This window comes from Myotis yumanensis, unplaced genomic scaffold, assembly GCF_028538775.1.
Source record: "Myotis yumanensis isolate MYYU_CA2020_CCGP unplaced genomic scaffold, mMyoYum1.0.hap1 SCAF_13, whole genome shotgun sequence".
Taxonomy (NCBI): Eukaryota; Metazoa; Chordata; class Mammalia; order Chiroptera; family Vespertilionidae; genus Myotis; species Myotis yumanensis.
Window position 1 is genome coordinate 49,149,083 of NW_027223764.1, and position 24,811 is coordinate 49,173,893.

Sequence of the window (24,811 nt, forward strand, 5' to 3'; positions counted from 1 at the left end):
GTTTTGCAGTCTGGCTGATGGGAACTCAAACTATTTCTGGCCCCTGTGAGCTCTGGGGACTTAGTTCTGCTTGTTCCTTTTTGTGGTCTTTCAGCAGCTGAAGGTAATTTCCTCACACACGCGTGCTCATCAGTCTCCAGCTGGAGTTGAGGGAGTCACGCGCACAGCCTGGAGCCCTCTCTCTGCAGCTTCCTCCTCTCCAGGGCATTCTCCATTCTTGCTTCAGCTCTCTTCTTCCCAGTACTCTGGTCGGAAAGTTCTACCCATCCCTTGCCTTCCCAAATTCCCAACCCTGTCTCGGCAACGCCTGGCTCCGGCCCCCCTTCCCTGCACGCCGACCTGGAAACTTGGGCCAGGCAGCTCGGCACCTGTAGGGCTCACCTCATTTGCTTTCCTTTCTCAAGAACTCCTGCTCTGCACTGCCTGAAAACCATTTCTTCATATATTTTGTCTTTTTGTTTAGTTGTTTAAAGCAGCAGGGTAAATCCTGCTTTTACTCCATCAGGGCCAGAAGAAGTCATCTGCTGTATTGTCTGAAGTGCTTACAAGGAGAATACATCCTCTGTTGCTTGGGTAACATACAATGTCAGCACAGGGCTGGGGGAGCCAGATATGGGCGCCCACATTCCCCTCCTGGAGAAAGCAGCCAGCCAGGGGCCCGGGTGCACCAGAAGAGGACTGTGGGTCAGACCTCAGTCTTCCTCTCCGAGTCAGCCTCACTCTTGAGGGGCAGCAGGCTCAGGTCTGAGCAGGCAGCACCCCAGGCTGTTTCTCTCCACAACTGTCTAAGTGCTCAGTGGCCTCAGGCCTCAAATAGGTTTTGAGCTCACAGGCCCCCCTCACTGCACCAGCCCCCAAAACTGTATGGGTGACCGCAGAGCAGCCTGTAGGCTCTGCCAACCCAATGGGAACCAGCTCAGAGGGATTGCCAGGGTGAAGGTTCTACGTGGAGCCCAGTGCCCTAGTGTGCGGATGGGGAAACTGAGGCCTTGGGGTGAGGCATCAGGATGTGATCAAAAACAGTGGGCTGAGACCTATCAAGTCAGACCTTGGCTTTCCTGACTCCAGATCCTCCTACTGCACCAAACAAAAAGGTAATTAAAAAGAAGACTGACTTTCGAAAACAACAGTGCTTCAATAGGGGATTGATAAGTATGTCACTCAACAGAGGAACGCAATTAGCTATTAGACAAAGGAGGCAGACCTCTGTGCTAACGGGCAAAGGTGGTGAAGAAAGCAGGTTACAGAGCAGCATGTCACGTGTGATCCTGTTAACATATGTGTGTGTGTATGTTCATCACACACACATATTTATACAAACAAAAGACCATGGAAGGATATTGCCAGACGCTGGACATAGTGGGGGAAGTTGGGCTACTAGGAGTTTTCAAATCCTGCTTCCTGTTTTCCTGTGCTGTTGCCACTTCACATTGCGTGTGCATTTTTTTATAATTGAGTAGAAGATCCAGATATTACAACGTGACACTCTTACCCAAGATAGGTATATGAGGCCTGAGTAGCCCTGTGCTGGAAGATCAGGACTCACCTGGGATTTGGGAGAGAAAAATAATTCTCTTTTGTCCACCTTACAGGCTTGCAGCCTACAGGAAAGTTGCATTTCTCAGCTTCAGCCACCAGGGGGAAGCAGGGGATCAGGCGATCCCTGAGGAGGAAAGCCGGGAATTTCTGAGCTGGCCAGGATGTGGGGGGAGCGGGACCACACTGTTTGAAGCCGGCTCCACTGTGGGGCAGGGCTGGGGTCAGGTTCCAGGGAGAGGAGGCCCAGTTACATGCCAGGGGAGGGTCCTTTGCCTCAGCACAGAGGGAAACGGAGACAGACGCCAGAAATGAACTAACAGAGTGTGGGTGCCTGAGGAAGGAAGGCTAGGATCTTGGGTCTGTCTGGCCCCTGGGCGAGCAGGGAGCCCTCACTCCTGCCACCTGGTTCCTGGGTTGACAGGTAGGAGGCAGAGCAGAGGGGAAATTGAGGGCCATTTTCAGGGCAGCACAGGCCCAGGTAACAGTCACCGCCTCCGTGGCGGGTGCAGTGGCCAACACGGTCTTGAGCACGTCCCAGGTGCAAGCACTTAGCCTCACCCCGTCAGTCCTGACGCTGACCCTCACGCAGGTGGCAGGCAGCATCATGCCCGTTTCCCAAGGCAGGGAGTCGGGGCCGAGAGGGGAGGTGACTGGCTTAGGGGGACGGTCCCTCTGACCCCCAGTCCTTGCCAGGATGAGGATGAGGAGGCAAGTGCCACGGTCCCGGACACACGAGGCAGGACTTGGGCCCCAAATGGCCCCACAGGCTGCAGGGCCGCCCCAACCTCAAGGGGTGACCAGAGGTGGAAGTGTGGGATGTTGAGAAGGTGTAGGGAGGGTGCTGCTCGGCTCTCAGCATGGGGTGTGTGGGGTGGGGAGGAAGCCCCTCTGCTTCCTGGACCAAGAGGGAGGAGGTGGGAGGGCGGCTGACCTGAGTCCAGGTGCTGGAGGCTGTGGGCAGGCGAGGAGGACAAGAATGAGCGAGCGTCCAGGAGAGAAGGTGCAGGTGCCAGGACTGGTCACCCTGGAGGCAGTGGAGGCAGGAGCAACTGGGGTTGGGGGCTGTGTTGGGGGCTCTGTTGAGTTCTGGCTTCCACACAGGCCTGCAGACCCACCACGGGGCTTGGACTAGTTGGTTTTGGGCTCTGAGCGACAGCAGAAGGCTGGCCGGCCAGGCTGGGCAGGTGTGAGGGCCCAGGGCAGAGTGGAGGACTGAGGTCAGGCATAGTAGGTGTGTATGAGTGTGTGGCAGGGGCAGGGGCAGGGGCAGGGGCAGGGGCAGGGCCATCATGGGGCCTCTATCATCTCTGATAAATGGGGGGTTTGGAGGGGCCTTTGTCCCAGGACAGGCTGCTCCTGGCTCTGGCCAGAGCTCTGGGGAACAGCCAGAGAGAGGCCTGACTCCAGAGGTGGCGAGCCTCCCCCAGCTGGTGGCCCCTTGATCTTAGCTCCTCTAGTCCCTTCTCCCCCTCCCCGGCCGGGGAGCTGGGTCAGGGCATCTGGGCGGAGGGGCTGATGCCAAGTGCTGGGCTGGCCCCAGAAGCGCCATAACGTTTGCCCAAGGCCTGCACAGGCTCCTGGGAACCACTGGGCGTCTCGTCAGGATCAGGAACAGCTCGGAGCTGGGAGCGGGGGCGCAGCAGGGGAACCCAGCTCTTAATCTTCTGTATCAGGCTTCTCCCGGGCCTCAGTTTCTCCACCTGTCACGTTGGCATATTGTTCCCTGCCCTGGCTCCTGCCAGGCCTGTTAGGAGGGCACAGGAGAGACTTGGGCCTGGGATGGGACTAAGCACAGAGCCGGAGGGCCACCCGGGCCCAGCCTGGGGCGTGAGGAACTGCAGGGGGTGGTGGGAAGGGAAGCAGCCACACGGAACATCTGGGTGCAGGCGCTGCCTGTAGTCACTGTAGCCGCAGGTGCGTCCCGATGGCCCCGATGTCAGAGAAGGACACAGGCTCATCACATGTCAGGAAGGGGTGGTGGCGGGAGCCTGGCCTGGGGCACGGGAGGGGCCCTGCTCCTGCTGTTCTGGTGCTGAGGAGCGAGGGGGGGGGGGGGTGAGCGCTGCGCCCTCTCCCGCAGGCCTGGGCCTGGCATGGTCGCCCTTCTCTGTGTCGGGAGCAGGTGCCAGGGGCTCCTTATACCAAGGCCTTTGTGGGTTGGAGCAGCCTGTCCCTCCAGAGCACCTCAGCCCCGGGCTTCATTCTTCACCTCACCTCTGCACCCCTGGGAGCAGGAGCTGCCTGGGCCCCGCCCAGGTCCGCCTCAGACTGCACTGAGTGGGAACTGGGGTTCGGATCCGGGCTCGGTCCCTGCCCGCGGGGTGCCCTCCTAGCCTTTACTCACTGGGGCCTCGACTTCATTCCGACAGAAATATGGGGTGGGTGTCAGTTTCGAAGGAAGGCGGGTGTGGGCCCATCGCTGGGCCGTCCTCCCTGGGTCCCCTGACGCCCCTTTCGGTGGCGGACTCTGCTCTCTCCCAGCCCTCAGCGCTGGCAGCCTCTGGACATGGACATTAAGTCCGACCGGAAACCCTTCCTGTCCAGGGGAATGACTGGTTTCCACGGCTCTGGGAGATGTCGAAATGCAGGCTGTGTTTGCCTTGGTTTTTTTTTTTTTTTCCACGGAAAACAAAACAAGCACAGGGGCACCTGCACACTGACACGCAAGGGCAGATGAGCGAGTGTGAAACTGTAGCCTCAGCCCAGCACACAGTGGGCACTCGGCGAACCTGGCACACAGTGGGTGCTCAGTGAGCCCAGGGGTCCCAGGAGGGAGGCCCACTCCCCCTCTGACTTCCTGTGTGATTTCTGGCAAGGCTTCTTCTGCCTGAGCCACAAGCAGTGGGAGCAGGAGATCCACTGCCCCTGGCTCCCGGGTGCCAAGCGTGCACCGCGCCTCGTGCTCCCTGGGCCATCCTGTCTGCACCCTAACCCCGCGGAAGCTGGGGCTCGGAGGCGAGGATCTGCCACCTCACACAGCCGGGCAGGTCTTGGGGACGGGGCGCACTGAGACAGACCCTGCTCTGTCCTCAGCCTGTCCCTGGAGGGCAGCCCCTTCCTGGCCACTGGCAGTGTCTGCGGAGCAGCAGGGGCAGGTGATTATTCTCTCTGCCTCCCACTCTGTGTGGGTTGAGTCCCCTCACCGCTCACGGCCTGGCCAGCTGACGCCACCTGCCTTCAGACCTGGCCCAGCGCCTTGCACACGCCTGAGGGGAGGCCGCAGAGGCGTGTCCTCCCTTTGTGCCCATAAGCAGGAAAGGGCTGGCGGCTTCCAGACTCGCTGTGCACCCCAAGGGAGACAAGGGGTCCTGCTCTGGAGTGTGGGGGGGTCTCTGTTCCTGCCCCATCCCAAGGCCTCCCATCTTGTTTCTCTGCCCCATCTCAGAGGCTGAACTCAGGAGCTGGCCCGCAGACATGGTGTGATCTGTACACTTGGTAAATATTTAGCAAACTAGTTGCCAAAATTAAAACGGACAATTTCACACAAGAACCTGCATTTCCAGCCTCCCTCCCCCCACCACACACACTCTGGGCAGTACACTCGCAGCACCACTGGCTGGAGCCCAGGGTGCGGTGCCCCCCAGTGAGGCTGCCCCGCCCACCTGCCTCCACACGATGTCACTGTCACCCCCACGGGACCACGAGGGACCACTGCGAAGCCCGGTCTCCTCAGCTGTGCCCATCGGCCTGACCAGGGCTTTAAGAACCCGAGGACATGTCCAGGCCGGTATCGCAGGGTCTCCGGTGAGAACAAGGCCCCCGTAGGTGCTTCTGTGAGCAGAAAGGCTGGGGATGCCCAGAGTCTGATCCTGGGCCGAAGACTCCGGATGCAGGTCGCTTTGCGTGGTTCCCGAGCCGCTGAGCGTGGCTTCCTGTCTGTGGCCCCAGCAAAGCCCACCACGTGACAGCCCAGCCCCTCGGGGACTTGCTCAGAAGAGGGACCCTCGGTTCCTTTGCCTGACTCCCCAGGAGGCCCGGGACACGGCGCTTTGCTGACTGTGATGCCCAGCGTCAGAGGCCCCAACCCCAGCCTTGGCATGAGGGCCAGTGTGAGCAGGGGCGCAGGGCCCAGGGCGCCCGCTGGCTCTGCTCCCAGGAAGATTCGCTCCTATATATGGTCACCGGCAGTCCCATCGCCCAGCTAACGTGTGACCTAATGTGCTGACAATCTCGCCCGACTTGGGGAGGGCTCTCGCCCGGAGAGAGTGTCCACTTGGGGCAGAGGGGCTGGGGGGAGGCCCATCAGTGGATGGAGGCAGAGCACGGACGGTGGACCCAGGCCCTGGAGAGCAGAGGGCGGCCGCAAGTCCCTCCCTCCCCCTCGGCCCTGAATCTGCGAAAGCGCCCAGCTCCCCACTGATGTTTGTGTAAACAAGGAAAGCCACGAGCCTCCGGCCTTTAAAGTCCTTTAATGCCGCAGGAAAAGACTATGTTTCTATGGGCAAGCCGCATACAGATTCTCCAGGAATAAGGCACACAACGGAATGCCATCCCGAGGGCGACCCTCGGAGAGGTCAGGGGCCTTGCCGTGCTCTCCGAGCTGGGCCCACGGGCCATTTGTCTCTTTAGCTGGACACACACGCATTAATGGATACAGACACGGACAGGTCACCCCACGGGAGTGGAGGAGGTGAGCGGTGAGGCCGGCAGCGGAGAGCAGCAAGCCCGCTGCCACCAGCCCCGGGGACACCTCCCGCACGTCAGGGTTAGTTGTTGCGCTGGCTACAATGTAGTGATGTTGGTTAAATACTCAGGTAGAATAGGTTCAAGTCTATTAGACGTTGGAGGGCAAGTGAGGGCTCTGGTTGACAAATCCAAGTTCTAAGAGCCTGGGGCTCCGAGGCATGGCTCAGATGGCCACCCAGAGGGGTGTGAAGACTGCCTCCCTTCCTCTTGCTGCCCTCCGGGACCCTGCTGACCGGGCCTTCCCCAGGCAAGGCCACAGCGGGCTGGTTAGTCACATGCCCCTCCCTCCCCTAGCCCACCTCCTTGCCCCCTACTAAACTAGTAACCATAATAACGAGAGAATAATGAGAAGGTGCAAGGAAACGGATTACAATGCTGTTTGTTATCCTCAGCTGAGGAGGCTCAAAGGGGTCACCATCCCCTTTCACTACATACCTAAGAAGAGCTTCCCTTAAAAAGGCAATACTTTCCAGATACACATATGTATAAATACAGGACAGACACATATCACTGAGTCTAAGCACTGGGGTAATATGCTGGTTACTTAATACTGATATTTTCATCCAAGGAAAACAACACAGAATAGCAACAATATGGCTTAAAAATTGCAAAGGTGTTTTTTTTCCTCGTCAGAATTATGTACCAACTTCATAAAATATTCTATGGAGACAATATTTCCTTCTTAATGTAGTTCAGTTGCATACTTTTTACAGACCAAAGTATAGTAAAAAAAAAAAAAAAAAAAAAAAAAATCAAACGAAAAAAACCCCAGGAGAGAAAAGTTCTCACCATAAATATTTTCTCGCACCTCAACAAGAAGGTTTGCAAAATACTTCCAGATATTTTGTTTGATATTCTATTGCCCTCCCAAAAGCTCTGAAGTTTTGAAAATGCCTCTTTTTGTTTGTTTGTTTTTATGTCAAAAATCAAACAATTATTTTTTTCTTTTCTTTTCTTTTTTTTTTTTTTAAAAAGGCCTTCAAATATATACAGACAAAAATCACTGTGAGGATTTTTCAGGAGAAGGTAACAAATTCAGTGTTGTGAGAAAAATTGGTAACTATGCAGAAATTTTAACATCTATGATTTTTTTTCAAAATACACAAATAGTATTTTTTCTTTTAAAAAAGGAATTCTGTGTCAAGTATAACTCAAAATAAATACAAATTCACAAGTAGAACTACTGAATACTTCAAATGGGGTAAACACTGTTCTCTCCCAGCTACATCACTAGACCTACTAACTGCAAGCGATTGTCCCTTTTGAACATATTAAACCACACACTTGCTCGTCCCCTGGGCTCCCAGGCCTCTGAGCACTTCATTCCCACAGCAGCCAGCCTGGGCATCAGAGGCTTTTGCTGACCAAGTTCTGCCAGAACAATACCGGAGGGGGGTGCAGAGGGCCCAGCCCCCCGTGGCCAGCTGGGCACAGATGGCAGGGGCAATGGCTGCCAGCTGGACAAGCCCACGGGGAAGGTCACTTTGGGTGATAGTCCATCTCCTGTGGCCCGTGGAAGGCCCTGGCCTCCGGCGCCCTGGAGTCCCGGTTGTTTTAGGGTATGGGCTTCCCCCACCTCTGCAGCAGACTTGGCAGGTCCCACTGTGGGGCCAGGTCCCTGGGAGAGTTGGGGCCAGGTGCTGGCAGTGGACAAGCACACTGCCCACCACTGGGAGCATTACCTGTGGCTGTGCACTAGGATGACCGGCACAGTCTCCTCGGGCACAGTGCCTCCAGCCAGGGCGACTCCGCTCACCTTGGCCCGGTGGAGACAGCGGAAACAGCTGGGCAGGGACTCCACAGTGGCATTCCCAGTGGGTGGGAGGGTGGCCACAGCCAGCGGTCAGGCATGGCTGCTGTGGGTAGGAGGGAGGCAGCTTTGGGGCTCAGGTTGGAGCAAATACCCCCCTTTTAAGTGCTCAGAGGCCGCGACCCCCTGAAATCTCCTCTGCAGCCCCCCTGGCTTCAAACACACTCACTCCATCTTCTCCACTTGCTCCCTGGACTCCTGGTTAACTTGACTGTAACTCCTCAGCTGTACAAACATTTTCATTTGAAAACAAAGGCACTGGACCCCGGCTGGGTGTCCCTGAGCCGCGGTAAACACTGGATTTCAGGCCCATTTCGTGGTCTGACTTTTTCCCACAGAGGCATCATGTTGGGGCAAAATCAAGTGACTCAGTCCTGCCAACCAGCTTTCTCCCTGTCCCTGGGAGAAAGGAAGGACGCAGGACAATAGAAACAGGCTCCTCCCTGAAGAGGGTGGTCCTCCCGCTGCGCTGCCGGACAGTGTCTCCCTGCTCCCCCGGGGGGAGGGGTTCTGCAGCGTGGCTTGGGGCTGCCCCGTGCGAGGTGGAGGGGGACCCTTCTCCTTCACTTTTGCAGAGGTGGGGACCACAGGCAGGGATGGGGACCACAGGCAGGGGTGGGGACCACAGGCAGGGATGGGGACGACAGGCAGGGATGGGGCTGGCACCCTTGGTTTGACTGCAGTGATGGACTGATGGGGGATGGTGTGAATGTGGGACCTAGTGACACTCTCCAAATTCAGTCCTGTGCCCAGGAGGTGCCCCCCCACCCCCACTTACTAGTGTCACTCACTGACCTAATGGGGAAACTGAGGCCCGGAGACGAGAAGTCCTCCCCAGGTTCCATATTTTGTCAGCAGCAGGGCCAGCACTTGAACAAAGGTCTCCAGACTGCCAGGCCCGTGCCCTTCCTGCCACAGCGGCTGCCACAGGGCCCTCCAACCTCCATCGGGGATGGGCCGGGGGTGGGAGGTGAAGAAGGGAAGGGATGGGCTGACACGTGGGGAAAGTGTGTGGTGGGGGAGGTGATGCCTGGTGTGCCCCAGGCCACACCTTGGACTCTGTCCAACATTCACTGCTGCCCCGTCCCTGACCTCTGGGTCTTTGGGGAGGCAGGTGCAGAACCCGAGTGTAATACCAGTGACGTCAGAGGCAGTCAGGTTCGGGGCTCAAAGTGGACAAGGGGCAGAGAGGCTCACTCCCAGCAGCCGCTAGACCAGGCCTCAGCTCGCCATGACTGCTGACCTGAACGGGACACAGAAACGGGGCTCTGTGAGGGTGCTGTGTGCACGGGGCAGCCTGGAAGGCCCAGGGGAGGAGAAGGCGCCGGCTGGTCTTGGGGAGACAACCCCCACAGGCTTTGGGATTCACAGTAAATTTAGTGCACTTGTGGCCAATGCAAGGCTGCTCACCAAAGGGGTCTCAGAGGAGGAGAGCCTGCAGGGGACCCCGAGGGCTTTGTGGGTCCTGTGCATCCACCCCTGCTCGCCCCCAGTCCCCCACAGACTCAGCCCACCTGGGGAGGCCCAGAGACCCCGCCTTCCGCGGGGCAGCTATGTCAGTAACACTGTTTGTCAACACACATGAAACAAGAACCTAAGACCCCCTGCCCAGACCCGCATGCCTGTGAGGACACCCTCACACACATGGGGACACGCAGCAACATGGACGAACACGGCGGGTCTTCTCTGGCTGGCGGAGGCGGCGCACGGGCCGGTCATTGCACTCGGCGGCAGTAGTAGCCCAGCACCTTGCACTTCTCGCACAGGTGCTGGGGGTGCTCCTTGCTCTGGTCGGACACGTCCAGGCCATCGGGCTTCTCCAGGGGCCTCTGCAGAGAGGAAGTGGGAAGAGGGCTCAAGGCGGGGAGACCAAGGGGCAGCAAGAAACACAGAGTGAAGCCGGAGAGAGAGAGGGCGAGAGAGAGGAAGAGATAGGAGGAGTGAGACATACACAGAGCGAGCCCAGAGGGAGTGTGCTGTGGCCACAGAGGTTGCTTCCCTAGGCACCAGGGCCCTTCCGGCCTCTGGCTGTCCCCAGAGGCACAGGCTGGGGCCTTGGGCTGGGCCAGGGCTGGGGGAGAGGGTCCTATACCCAGAGCCCGGGTCTGGACACCCTTTGCCATTCCCCAGTACCCTCTGAGCAGCCACCGCCAGAAGCTCACAAAAACCTGGGATAGAGGCAAGACAGGTGCACAGACATTATGCAGAAAAGGGAACCAAGGCCCCGAGCCAGGGAGACCCCAGCCCACACCTCCGGCCTCCCGGCACCCAGCGCTTCTTCCCTGGCTGCTGTCATTCCCGTGCCTCCCCGTGTGGCCTCGGGACTCAAGCAGAGTTTAACCTGGACACGGTCGCAACTCTTCAGGTCTGAGGGAATGAGCCCTCAGTTCTGTGAGGGGCCGGCAGCCGGTGCTCTGGATCCCCACTCCCCAGGGCCAGGCACGCCATCTGCCATGTCTGTGGAGGCTACATGAGCGGAACCTCCTGGTTTCCTAATAGGGAAACTGAGGCCCAGAGCAGGGAGCTGTCTCGCCAGGCCTACAATGCTGCTCACTCCCTGTGCGACCTCAGGAAGCCTCAGTTTCCATGTCTGTGAAGTGGGCCATCGTCACACCTCATTTGCAGGGCACCGGGAGGATTCTGTGGTCTTGGCGTTTGTAAACCAAGCAGCGTAGGCACCTTTCTGTTACCAGGAGCACGTCCCTGCTCCCTCTCCCCCCACCCCACCCCTCCCTGGCCTCACAGCCAGCCAAGCCTGGTCTCCTTGGAAGGTTTATGGATGCTATTAGGTGCGTTCCCGAGCAGTTCCTTGGCACAGCCCTGACCCAGAACCCTGCCTGCAGAAGGGTCCCCTGCACGGATTTGGGGGGAAGCTGGCCAGGGCGGGGAGTCTTAGGGCCATTGACCATGACCCAGGATGGTCCTGGGAGGACAGTGAAGGTGAGCGCTGCCCCCTGGCTAGACCGCAAGCCACTCAAAGGTAAAATACTGCCTTTTCTGCCCAATGATGCAGCGCCTGGCCCCAAGGTGGCACTCAGAGTGAGCAATTGGGGATGGAGAGGCAGAGGGCTCTGAGAGATGCGCATAGGGACCGTGGGTGGGCATGGTTAGGATCCAGGGGCAGGAAGCCCATCCCTGTGCTTCCAGGCCTGAACAACACAGGACGGACTGGAAAAAGGATGGGAGCATTGACCTCATAGCCAGGGGCTTACAGATGACCGGCTTTCCTGGCCAGAGAAGAATTCGTCCCCAGGGCACCTGGGCTGGACACCAGCTCTGCTGCCCGCGACCTTGAGCAGGCCACCTGACCTCCCTCCGACCCTCCATTTCCCCATCTGTAAAAGGAGATGTTACAACAGGTTTCTTATGAGATGCTGTTCCAACTCAATGAAGACCAGGAATAGAAAGAGACGGCACATAGACGCTATTCATGCTGCTGCCGCCGATGATGATGGTGATTAATGGAAGGGGGACAGTTGGTAGAGTCAATACAAGTTGAAGCCAGGATTCCAAGCTGAAAGGCCCAGGCAGGTCACATCCCCTGCCCCCGCCCCCCCCCCCCCCCCCCCGCCCCCCAGACATCTCCACAAACACCTACACCATCTCCATGGCCTACAAGCCCCGAGGGCTGGGAGCTCCCTGCAGGCCCGCTGAGCTCACTGCCTGAGCTGTAAGAAGGGCTTCCCGATCTTGCACTGACACCCGGGTCCCTGTACCCCCATCCTAGTGATCCCGGCCACACAGGGGTCACACAGAAGTCTCCCATCCCCTGACCAAACCCAGCCTGGTTCCACTCCCTGCCCCCCTCTTCATGCTGGCCAGGGCCCCTTCCCTGAATGGGTCTTCCAGGTGGGGCCAGAGAGGCAGAGGAAGCAGGCTGACACTCCCTTGCTCCCACGGTCTATACTTTGCAAAGTGCTGCCACATAAATCATGGCACCTGACCTCACCCTTCCTGTGAGGGGCAGATCACCATCTGCCTCACAGATGAGGAAACTGAGGACCAGGACATCACGGGCCTCACCCAGGGGCCTGCAGCTTCACCTCTTCACCAAGGGCTGGTGGCCAAGATCTTTCTCCTCTAGAACCTCAACTTGCCCTTCTGTAACCGGGGCGGGGGGCGGGGGGGGGGGGGGTGGCGGGGGGGACGGGGTGGTTAGTCACATTGGCTGTATGTGTGATGGAGACAGCACTAAATGAGATCACTTTATAACCATCAAGAGCTCTGCAAGAGTTGTTGCTGTGTGACATTTAGCAAGTCACTTAACCTCTCTGTGCCTCAATTTTCTCCTCTGTAAAACTGGGCTAATAAGAGGACCCACTTGATAGGGTTGTTGGGAAGAGTAAATAAGCTAATATATGCAAAATTGTTAAGACAGTGCCTGGTACATGAAAAGCAAAGTGCTGGCCAGTATTAATATCATATATTATTACCATTAGTGCTATATAGGGCTGGGGGCAGGCTAGGAGCAGGGGAGCCAGCTGAGACCTGAACCACCCCTGCAACATCCTCTCGGTCCCCCTTGCTGTGATCCTATCAGTGCCCTGCCCGCCTCTGCTGTTCCCCCTCCCATGGGTCCTGGCTCAGCCCCGTGTGGGTGAAGGAGCAGGGAAGCTGTCAAGACGACTCCCCTCCACCCTCCACCCTCCTCAGAGGGAAACAAGCAGCAGCTGGGACTAATCGCTCAGGGCCAACCCCACCCCTGCAGTGAGGCAAAGCCCCAAGTGTTTTCCTCTGTGGGGGGCAGGGCGGGAAGGGGGCTCAGCTGGAGCCTGACAGAAAGCAGATGTGGCAGGGGAGGGAGGAGCGGGGAGGAGGAGGGTTCTCAGGAGATGGCTGCCCCAGAGGTCAGAGCTCAGGGGGCAGGAGAAATAAAGCAGCCCCTCTCCACCACCCCACCACCGGGGCCAGGGGAGGGACACCAAACCCTCCTCTCAGCTCTTCAAAAGCTCCTGACACCACCCCTCACCCTCAGCCGGGTCTGCAGCCTCCCTGAGGGAGGAGACCCCTGTGGCAGGAGGCGGGTGGTGACGGGAGCCCGGTCCTAGGCCCCTTGGTGCTCCAGTTCCGGTCCTGCCTTGGCCTCCGTCTCCCTGTGGCACAGCGAGGGCTCCACAGACAAGGGCTGGATGGCTGAGGAGGGCCTGGGGACAGGGAAGCAGGCCACATGCTCTTGGAAGAGCCTTGCAGGTGGGGCCAGGACTCTGATCCTGGGCACGGAAACGGGGAAGGGGTCAGGGAGGCTGTGCTCCACTGAGCTTGGCAGGAAAGAAACGAGGAAGCGGATGAGGCACAGCCGGCCTGAGGAAGGTGGTGCCAGCCAGGATGGGCCTGGCATGGAGGGAGGGCTGCTGGGCAATGTAGGGGCAGGGCCTAGGAGGCTGGAGCCGCTGCAGGAAGTGGGTCCCACCTGCCTGGTGGCATCGGTCATGCCTCTCTGCTTAGGTCACAGAGGGTGTGAAAGTCACAAAAACGAGCCTCCCAGACCCCCAGCACAGACCCCAGCCCCTGCCCACCCGCGCCCCGGCAGGAACTGGCCCATTCTGGCTCCCTGGCTCACCAGCCACGTGACCTGTCCTCCCGGGTCCCCTCATCCCCACCCAGGCTACTCATCTGCCCCCTGCAGCCCCGAACTTTCTCCCTCTTTTCTACTAACCTTGGGTGAGTCACGTACACCCCTTGCCTCATTTTGCTCCTCTGTAGTTTGGGGAAATAAGAGAGCTGACTTCAGGGGGTGGCTGAGAGGACGAACGTATAAAGCACTCGGAGGAGGGCCCGCCACCGCTCGCTGCGGTCACACTCTTCCCAGTGCTGCCTCTCCCGCCACTGAAACCTCCTCCCTCCTGACGGGGACCATGGCACTTTGGTCCAGCACGTGGGTGGGCCCAGCTCACGGGAGGCCGAGCTGGGGCACAAACTGGGCCTGTGTGCTTCAGGGCAGGGCTCCCGACAGCTCAATAGACAAGGGCAAGTTCAGCTCTGGGCCCCACTTCCACCTGGGGATCCTGGGAACCCCATGTGGCTTCTCAGGACCGTGACTTCCCTGCCTGTGAAATTGGGATGAACGAACCCAGGGAGGGCGTGCGGGGGCTTGGCACACGGTACCGGGGTGACCACGCCCGCGATTCTGATGCCAGTGGCTAACCCTGTCTGACCTGTTCGCTTGGAGAGGAAGCTCCTGGGATGCCTAGCACCCCCGACCTTCACCTTCTTTCAGCGCCTGCACAGACCTGGTGAGAGCCCCCGAGCCCCCGAACAGCACGGCCACGCCCAGGGCTGGGAGCGCGGAGCCCAGCCAGGCGAGCCTCTGACCATCAGAACGGTGCGTGTGTTTGTGGCCTGGGCCCAGGCCTTGTCAGGAGTCACCAGGAGAGCTCAGGACCGGACGGTCTCCTCCAGACTGCCCACCCCACTCCAGCCCCCGACATGCTCCCCAACACTGTGTGCCCTGTGCCCGCCCGCCTGCCCGCTCGGTCACCGGGGCCTCTCCCGCAGCGCCCTTAGGATGTGGGCCTGCCCCTTGGCCACGGCCAGTTTCCAGTCTGTCCGCCTGCGTGTGACTGTGGCTGATGGGACCATGAAAACCTTTGGGGGTGGGGGATGGTGAGCCTGCAAACAGGAAATGGAGGCCAGCACGAGGGTCAGACAATCACAGAGCATTTGGACCATGACACACTCTCCTCCTTCTTCTAGTAGGACAGGGGCCAAGTTCTCTGCCTGGCCTCCAACGGCCCAACAGCCGCCCCGCCCCCCCTCCAGACTCTGTTCCCCCCAGCTCCTCCCACGCCCCGTGCCAGCCCTGCCCCCTACTTGCACATGCTGTCCCCTCACCAGCAGTGCCTGTCCCCTCTGCCACTCCCACCCAGCCCCCTGAGTCCATGACTCCACTCCCCATCCCAGCTCATCACTGCCTCAGGGGGCCTCCCCAAGTGCCCCCAATGCCCGCCTCCGCACCCCTCTGCCTCCCTTCCCCTCAGGCCCCTCCACCTCTGGCTGCCGCCACTTCCCTTGGTGACGCAGCTGACACAGGGACGACTCACCAACCCCGGCTCCTCAGTGCCCCAGGTCTCATCAATAGTGACCTCTCTCCTACCATCTCCTGGGCGGTCCCCTGCAACAACTCCTCTCTTTCCAGAACCCTGGCGCCCGGGCCTCCCCCAGTCCTGGCCCCACCTCTCCATCAGGACCACTGTGGCTTCCCTTCCTGCCACCTAGTCTGACACCCAGGATCATGCATTACCCCATTTGTCTAAATATGCCCCACTCATCAACCTTCTTCCCTCTGACACACTCTCCCGCCTCCACCCCCTGCAAACCCCTCGTTCACCCGCCCCCCAGCCAGGCTGCTCACCTGGCTGACAACCACTCACCCACTCAGGTGCTCAAACCCCAAGTGCGATTGTTCTGGGTCCCTGCCCCGCCCGCGCCTTCCGTATCCAATCCGGTGACCCTTGTGTAGAGTCCAGATGGAGCCACCCCCCTCATTCAGACCTCGGCCAGCTCACGTGGGACTTCCCAATGGTTTCCCATTTTCAATCTCTCAGTGCCCTCCCCACCCCAAAACTAATCCTATACAACCGGAGTAACCGTCCCAAAGGGGAGCAGCTGCCTTGCTGCTCAGGAGTCCCCTCTCGTGACCCCCAAGGCTCTGGTGACCGCCATTCGGTGCCCCAGCCCTTCCTCTCACTCCACTCTCCTACTCTCCCACTGAGCTCTGGGCCAGGAGCACCCCAAGTCCTGTGGCCTCAAGGCGTTTGCGCCTGCTACACCCCCCCCCCCCCCCCCCGCCCTCTTTCTAGGATGGCCACTCCTGCTTGCGAAAGCTCTGGCTTCCTTTGCTCCCTCAGGTCCCAGAGTAAATGGCCCCTCCTCCTGGCAGCTGCAGTGAGTGGGTCCTCCCTGGATCAGCTGCCCTCCCCCCAGGGCAGGCCTCTGGGTGCCTTGACCACTAGCCCTGTGCACAGCGCCTGGCGCCCTGCAGCTGCCCCGCACACGTGACTGGGCTGGAGGAATAAACGCACAACGCGCATGTTTCCTGTGCATCCTGCTGCCCTCCCGTCCCTCTGTCTCACTGCAGCATCCAGGTCCCAACGTCCCTAATGCACCCGGGCTGCGTCTCAGGGCCTCGCGCATTGCCCTTATCCTCCTCCCCTTCCCCCTTCCCCTGGCAGTGCTCTCTCACCCCATCTCAGATGAGACAGGAAAGAAAGCCAACTTGGAGAGATCTGGTCTCATCCTTGCCATAAGAAGGCCTAATGAGAGACAAAGTCACCCTCCCTCAGCCCTTCAGAGCCCTGAGCCCCCTGCTTCCCGCCCCCACCCCCCCCACCCGCCCCGCCCCGCCCGCTCACCTGCTTGTGCGGGTACACGTTGATGTGGCACTTGATGCACTCCTGCCCCATGTTGGCCCAGGAGTTCCCGCTCATCCATTTTCTCTTGCACTTGGGACACTTGTACTCGCCGAAGCAGCGCTTTTTGCCCTGGTATGGGGTCAGACCCTCGCCTTTGGGGCGTGCCTGGAGGACAGGAAGAAAACACAGGGGGTTGGGGTCCACCAGGCCAAAATGCTGCCCCTTGGGGTCCCCCTCTTCAGCTCTTATACCCCGTGTCCCCATGTGCAAGCATTCTGTCCCCAGTCCTGAGAACACCAGGGTCACCCCAGAGCACACACGGGAATCCAAGGCTGGGGGCAGAGGACAGAGGACAGAGGAGGGGGGGGCACACCTTTTTCAGTTAAGGGAGCGAAGCCCTTGGTGGTGCTAGGAGTCACTTCTTTAGCTCAGCTGTCACAGAGGCGCGTGAACCCGCACACAGGTGCTCCTTGGCCCACAGTGTGTGGTTTAATGGTTACTGACGAGGCAACATGGGCACCGCAGCTTCGTACACATGCCGTGCCTCACCCCTGCTCCCCGCCACCCTCTCCCCGACCTGGAGGCTCACCACCCCGAAGACACACTTCGCACTTACAAACATATGCAACATATGTGCACACACACTTTCTTCCCCTCGCTCGCTTAGAGACGTTATACTGGTTCTGCCTCTTTCTTTTTTTTACTTAACAATGTATCTTGGACATATTATTGTAAGATATACACAGGATGTCCCCCAAAAGGTATGCACACTTAACAGCTAATAACTCAATTGATTTTTCTTTCTTTTCAGATTTAACCCATTGGAATTACTAATTATTCAAAGTGTGTATACCTTTTTGGGGACACCCTATATCTAATCAAGTATCTTTCCCCACATGAGGACAAACAGAGCTACTGTTTTCTAACGGTTGCCCAGTATTCGCACACTTGCAGTTCCAGTACAGTCACAGAGCATCTGGGTGGTTTCCACTCTTCCGCTATTACCAACAACGCTCCAGTGAATAATGTGCATGCGTGTGCGTGTGCGCGTGTGCGTGTGTGTGTGTGTGTGTGCGTGCATGTGTGTAGAAAGAGAGAGAACATTTGCGGAATAAATTCCTAGAAATAGAAGTGGACATGCACTTTTAAGTTTTAAAGGTAATGACAAATTGCCACTGCCTCCCTCTGCGTGTCTGACTTCACCTCACCAACAGTCTCCATCGTTGTTGACATGAGAGGCAACCTTCTCAGAGCAGCTTCGACTCCTATGTCTTCTATGAGGAGCAAGAGAGATGTCCCCCAGGCATTTAAGAACCAGCTGCAAACTTTTAGTTTGAATCCTTTGTAAATCTTTTTCCCTGCTGGGGTTTGGGGTTTGGTGATTTGTAACTGCACTTTATACGTTAAGGAAACTAGCTTTTCCTACATGGCATTTTTAAAAATAGCTTTATTGAGACATGATTCTACATTTTACCTATTTAAGGTGTACGAGTCAATGTTTTGTGGTATAGTCACAGTTATACAACCATCACTACAAGCTAATTTTAGAACATTTTGTCACCCCCACAGGAAACCCTGTACCCATTAACAGTCACTCCCCATCCTACCCCCACCTCCTCACCACTCAGGCCTAGGCAACCCCTAATCTACTCTCTGACTCTAAAGAGTTCCCTATTCTAAATATTTCATGTAAGTGGGATCATGCAATAATGGTCCTTTTGGGTCTGACTTCTTTTCCTTCGTGTAATGACCTTAAGGTTCATCCATATTGTGGCATGTGTCAGTACTTCATTCATTTTGTTACTGAACAATAGTCCATTGTATGGGCATGCCAGGTTGTATGTGCACTCATTCACCAGGTGATGGACACTGAGCTGCTTCCAGTTCTCGGCTGTTGTGAGTAACGTTGCTGTGAACACTCATGTACAAGCTGCTCAGTGCTTTATAAAGTTGAATCCGTTGCCCCAATATTTAAAAATGAGAGACTGCACACAGAAATATGACCACATTGGTCTAGAATGCTTATGGCGTCTACCAGCTGAAGTTGCGAAGTGGCCACCCCATCAGACCGACGCCACCTGCACTGTGTCACCTACGTGGCATGTGCAGGCTCGGAGCCTGAGACAGGCTTTCACACAGGCCCTGCACTGTGACCACACACCTGTCCCCTGTCCCTCCTGGACTGGCCTGAGCAGCACCCCGAGGACGCGTTAGAAATGCAAAACCGCAGGCCCCACCTCAGATCTACAGACTCAGAATCTGCATTTCAACACGAGGCCCAGGGGGTTCCCATGCCATAGAGTTTAAGAAGCACTGAGCTATGAGATGATCTGTTTCCATAGTAAGATTTGCCTGGGTAACTGCCTGTTTATGAGGTTGTGCACCAGGTTAAGAGCACAGACTCCGGATCCAAATCCAGCTCCGTGCTCCTGAGCAGGTCACTTCACAAGGACAACGACAGGAGCTTCCACAGAAGCGCGCTCTCAGGACTACAAGAGCTAATGCACGTAAAACGCTTAGAACTGCAGACCACTCGACCTCTGTGCCTCGGCGTCTTCATGTGGAAACCCAGGTGACGATGGGCCTGCCCGGGGCTGTTGGAAGAACGGCTGCTTTCGTGCACATGGACGTCTTAGCTCGGTGGCTGGGCACGGCAAGTGCTCCGTCCCTTCGGCGATTTAGTGTGATTCTCTCCGGGGCCTGCCCAGGGAGAGGGAGCAGGCTCCGTCCAGGAGAAGGGAGGCTAGGGCTGAGACCAACAGGTGCGAAACGTAAGAGGAAAGTTCCCAGGGTGGGGGGAGGCCCGGGTAGAGGTGGGCTTGCTACCCCTGGGCTGTGGGGAAGCGAAAAAGGAGCAGCATTAGGTGCCTTCCCCTCTGGAATGCTCAGGCAGGGACCCAGAGTGAGGAGGCTACGGAGGGGAAGGCGAAGAGAACAGACATTTACGAAGCACTGTGTGTGCTGGCTTTGCGCTCAGGGCTCCGCATCCTGCAGGCCCCCATTCATCTCTCCTCATAACCCTGTGGGGCAGGGGATATTACCAACCCATTTACCAGATGGCAAAACTGAGGCCCGGGAAGGAACAGGACTTGCCAAAGAGTTTCCAGTGTGAGAAGCAGGAGGTGAGGCCCAGTCTTGGCTCACCTTTCCCAAGCGTGTCCCCATCATAAAGCTGGGGCCTGTGCTCAGGAGGAGAAATCCACCAGGCCCCGGGGCCCCCAGCTCAGCTGGCCAGTGGCTCTGCCCTCCTGCAGGTCAGAGGAGAAACGTGGCCTGGCGAGCAGGGGTGATGCCTCCTGGAAGGGCACAGTCCCAACGTGGTTTATGCCTACAGATGAGGGTAGGGCCAAAGGGAGCAGGACTTTTTGACAGAACAAAGGCTTCTCTACCCCCCACACGATCCCTCGGCCTCTTCTCATAAACTTCGCATGAAACAGCCGGTTATGCTGACGGCTCTGCAGGGGCCGCCACTGCCTCAGCCGGGAAGGGTGCCAGGTCCAACCAGGCTCTCCTGACCCGGGCCCCTGCCACGTCCCCTCCGGGGAATCAGATCTGCCAGGAGCCTGGGCAAAGCTCTCTGGGGCTCAGAAACTACTGCTTCAAGCACAGACGGGCCCTCTGGATACCAGAGAATCAAGGGTCTTGCTCAAGGACACACAGAAGACCGGGGACTGAGCTGGGACGAGGGACGGGGTCCCCCTGACCTCCGAAGCTGGGGTGGAATTGCCGTGGGGGCAGCCTGGGAAGTGGGCGGTGACGGCCGGCATGGGAGTAGGAGGAGGCCCTGTGCCAGGAGCAGTGAAAGCGGGGCTGGGTGGGGGTGGGAGAGCCGTCCAGGCGGCCAGCGTCTTGGGAAGAGACACAGATGATGCTGACACTATTTGGGCGCTTCTTCGGTTTTCTTTCCACCAACTCATGAGATTTCTGGCCGTTGGCCATAAGATGGTGCCCTGCCTGTCACAGGGGATAGGAAAGCAGAAGCTGGGTGAACAGGAAAGTTGCCAAGGGGACTTATGACCTGGTCAGGCAGTCAGGCCGAGTAACTCTGAGGGCATCTCCAGCTCTGCAGTCCTTTCGCCTCTTGTGAAGGGCCACCGGGCAGGTGTGAGAGGGGCACGCGCAAAAGCTGCTGGGCTGAGGGTGGAACAAGTATGTTTCCTACTGTATTTTCATCATGCAACTTGGCAGTAAGACTTCAAACGTGGAAAAAAAAAAAAAAGTCCATCCCTTCCCCTCAGCAAATCCAGGCCTGAGCGACCATCCTAACCGTGACCAGAGTTGTGGACCAGAGTCCTGTCCTGGGATGTTCATCATTGTTTATGACAGTGAACAACTGGAACAAGCTAAGCATCCAACACGATGTCACACCCACTGGATGAGTGACAACAGAGCCACTAAAATATTTATGAGGATTTTTTAAGGGTTTGGGAAAATGCTTATAAGAAAGCAGGATAAATGATCACATATCGACTGCTTGCAGGGCGAAACTGTAAAAAGGAAAACGAGGCAAGAGAAGGGCTGGCGGGAAATCAGCCTCCAGGAGTCAGCGTGCTCTACTCTGTCTTCAACGCGTAGGTATGCCTTCAACGAAGATAGTTCAGCGGACTCCCTGGCCTGCAGGCTCTGCCTGCCCACAAGGGGGCACCCTGCACTTTCCCAACAGAGATGGTGGCTCTTTCCTGCTTTGCCCCTGCAGGTGTGGACACTGGGGCCTGGGTTCAGGGCACTGGTGACCTCTGGCTGCTGGTTCTGTTGGACTCTGCTCGGGTCCAAAGAGCTGCCCTCCCGCCATTCATGGAGTGGACTTCCTACTCCTGGATCCCATCTGCTCCCTGGGTTTGAGGACAGCCAGAGAAGTATCCACACCTGTCACAGGACACAAGAGCCCAGCTGGTCACTCTGCCCATTAGCGTCCCTGCCCTGCTTCCCAAAGTCCCACCAGGAGTGAGCCAGCCTTTAGGGTGAAGCAAGTTAGAGGGAGTCCCTTTTGCGGGGAGATGACTCAGCTGTGGCAGCGTGAGGCCGAGCATCCCAGGGACCCTGGGCTCAGGAGGTGGTCGCACCGCGGGGTTGCTGAAGACTTGCGGCTACGCCCTGCACAGCCCGACCCCAGGCCGGTTCCACCCCAGGACACACAGGGTCTGCTCTCAGGGTACTGTCCCGGCTGTGGGCCCAGCGCAGGGCCCGTCCCAGCCCTGCCGCACCCCCTCCACCTGCCCAGAGAGCAGGCTGTGCCTGGCCAAGCTCTGGGACAGACGAATAGCCACACAAGTTAGGTGTCTAGTCAGGGCCAGACCCTCTCTGAGTCACTTTATGAACCCAATAGGATTAGTCCCAGGTTTGGGATGAGAACCCCGAGGCGTGAAGAGCTTGAGGAACTTGCCCAAGGCTACACCACCAGCAAGTGGCAGAGTCTGGATCTGAACCCTGGCCGTCTGGCTCAAGCCCACTCTCTCAATTGCCCTGCAACATGCCAGGAGGGACCCGCCCAGCCAGGATGGTGAGAAACAGGGAAGGGTTGACACTAGCGGATATTGGCACACTGGGTGGCCTGGGAGGCAGCCTTCCCCTCTCTGGGCCTCAGTTTCCCCATCTCCAGCATGAAGGTGACCCTGACCGCTGGGCAAGGTCACTCTCCTCCTGAGATCCAGAGGTCGGCTGGTGCTCAGCAGCCCCACGGCGGCTCCCCCTCTGCCATGGGGCTCTAGGCCGGCCCCACAGTGCGTCCAGCTGAGAGGCACTGGCTGGAGCCAGAGGAGCGGGGAGGAAATCAGGAACAGATGGGCTCCCGCTGGCTCGCTGTCCGCCCGTCTGCCGGCTCTCCTGCAGCTGGGCCACTGAGGTGGTCCTGGCCGAGAGGAGAGGCAGGAAGAGCCGGGTCTCAGGACTGCGCAACGCCCTTCCCGCAGCTGAGGACACCAGGCTGAGAGGCAGGGGGTCTGGCCCACAGGCCCAGGACTCTGCGCATCCTATTGGCCCTTCCTGGACAGTCCCAAGGGTTCTGGGGACCCTTTCTGGAGGCTAGGGGGCCGCCATGGGGAGGACTGTGCTCTTCTCTCTTTTGCGGGATAATCGATCCTTTTGAGCCCCGCCTCTCGGCCCACAGGCGCCCCTCTGCCCTCCTGTGTGTCTCCTGGAGCCTGGGCCAGTGGGGAGGAAGTGGGCTGCGGCCAGAGGCCCCGATTTGGGCCGGGCTGCCTCATACCCGGCTGAGAGCCTCCTTTTCTTCATTTGCCAAGTGAGGGGCTGCTCTGGAGGAGCTGGGATACTGACCTTTTTATTTTTTTAAGTCTTTCTTTATTTTATTTTTAATTTTTTTTTTTATTGATTTCAGAGAGGAAGAAAGAGGGATAGAGAGATAGAAACATCAATGAGAGAGAATCATTGATTGGCTGCCTCCCATACCCCCCCCCCCCCCCCACTGGGGGCAGGGAGGGATCGAGCCCGCAACCTGGGCATGTGCCCTTGGCCAGAATTGAACCTGGGACCCCTCAGTCCGCAGGCCGACACTCTATCCACTGAGCCAAACCAGCTAGGGCGGGACACTGACCTTTAGTGAGCAGTTACTATGTGCCCTCCACTTCCCGACCCCCTCCATCCGACGGGAGAATACACTGAGGCCCGGAGAAGCCAAGCATCGTGTTCAGGGCCCCCCAGTCGCGCAGCCAAGACCTGAGCCCTAGCTGCTGACTCCAAAGCGACACTTTCCACCTCACGCACGGCCTCTCACGAAAGGTTGTGAGAAAATTAGAGAACAAGCCTGTTCCAGGAACACGACCCACCTCTGACCTCCGACCCCGGGCCACCACCCCAATCAGTTCTTCCTTCAGCTAACGTTTAGTGAGCACCCGCTCTGCACAGGCTTGTGGTACCTTCCAGGAACATGGACGTAAGGCAGACAGATGAGGAATCCTCTCAGACTCCCAGGCCTTCCAAAGGGGCCAGCCCGCTGACCAACGGTGGCCCTGCCAGGCACCGACACCACCAGCCACACTTCCACACCCAAGTCACTCGCACCCCCAGGAACACCTTCGGACCCACAGCCTTAGGCAGCGGCCGCTCTCCACCCAGCCCTCCTGCGTGCAGGCCTGCGGCCAGCGAGGGGCCCATAAAGTGATCGCTCATCGATGCAACAGCCCCACGCGATGAGCACCCTTGACCCTAATGGCCGGTGAGGAAACGGGCTCGGGATGGGGCAGTGACTGGTCTGAAGTCACCATCAGTAAGCGGCAGGGCCAGTTTCTGAGCTCAAGTCTGTTCAGTGCCAAAGCCCACGCTTTCCTTCCCACGTGCTCCGAGTGACGCTGTTTTAGGGACACTCAGGAGACTCCTACACTCCAGCGTCCGCAGATGTGGCCTCAGGAGGCGGCGGGAGGACCGGTCCAGCAGCTGCAGACTCCATGGAGGCCCCAGAGGAAGCGGAGATCAGAGGACAGGTGGGCTGGGCCGAGAGGCCGGCCGGCTGCAGGGATGGGGGAGGACGCTGCGAGCCCCCCCCCCCCTGCTTCCTCCGAGCCTCAAGGGCCCCCTTGTCTGAGCACAGGCATCCTCGCCGCCCGCCCCAGACCCCCTCCCCTCTTCGGGTTCCTGCCGCAGCCCAGCATGGGCCCAGAAGGCCCAGCCTCCTCGGCACTCCTCCCACTGGGTTCCCAGGCCAAAGCCACCGCAGAAATGCCATCCTGACTCCACAACACTGGGGTTTGTCAGAGTGCAGGGAACAATGGGAGCTTTCACAGTGCCAGGAAAAGGGCTCAGGGAACCCTGGGGAGGGGGCACGGAGCGGGCGTGGAGGGAGGGGAGGGCCAGCGAGAGAGGAGAAACCAAGGGGAGACAGAGGCAGGGAAGAGAGGCAGCGGACAGCAGGAGTCAGGGGCAGGGGGTGGGTGGCGTGAGAGCCGAGGGCATGAGCAGGACAGGACAGAGTGGGAAGACAGGGCCACTGCTGTGAAGGGCGAGGTGAGAGAAGGTGGGAATGAACAGAAGGAACAGAGGAAACGGCACAGGGTGAGACAGAGGCCCTTCCAGGACCCAGAGGGGTCCGAGGCCCCAGCACCCCCACATGCCTCGGGGTGCATGGCCCCGAGGAAGCCCGGCCCAGAAGTGAGAAAAGAAAGCCCTCTCTCCAAACCCTGCCCCGGGCCAGGCGATTTGAAGTTCTCTCGGGCAAAACATTGTGGAAAGCGAAGACTTTTTAATCACATGATCCGCCACTCCCTGAGTTATCTGTTTCCTGCTTCTGGCTTTCCTCCACTAGCAAACCGCACAGAGCAGAGCTGGGGCGGGAGGGGAAGAGGGGCCGTCCACAGGGGTGGAAAACATCCGAATCCTAGTGACTGCCGAGGCCTGGGCCTCCCTCCCCTCGTGCGACTGCAGAGCCTGTGCGGCCCGGGGGTGGGGTGAGCCCTGCAACCACCAGCCGTGGGCA

At 58.5% G+C, this 24,811-nt stretch overlaps 1 protein-coding gene across 2 annotated transcripts in view; it reads right to left on the reverse strand.

Moving 5' to 3' along the window:
- ZCCHC24 (zinc finger CCHC-type containing 24) overlaps positions 1–24,811 on the reverse strand; it is a 71,740-nt gene that overhangs the window by 4,833 nt on the left and 42,096 nt on the right. Inside the window, exons 3-4 of one of the 2 annotated variants that reach the window (XM_070433067.1) lie at positions 16,387–16,551; positions 5,933–9,864 (exon numbers count right to left, since the gene is read on the reverse strand). In XM_070433067.1, the coding sequence (XP_070289168.1) occupies positions 9,751–9,864; positions 16,387–16,551 (279 nt within the window). In that variant the 3' untranslated portion in view covers positions 5,933–9,750. Of the gene's footprint in view, positions 1–5,932; positions 9,865–16,386; positions 16,552–24,811 lie in introns of those variants that run through there. The other variant, XM_070433068.1, reaches the window with a different exon arrangement.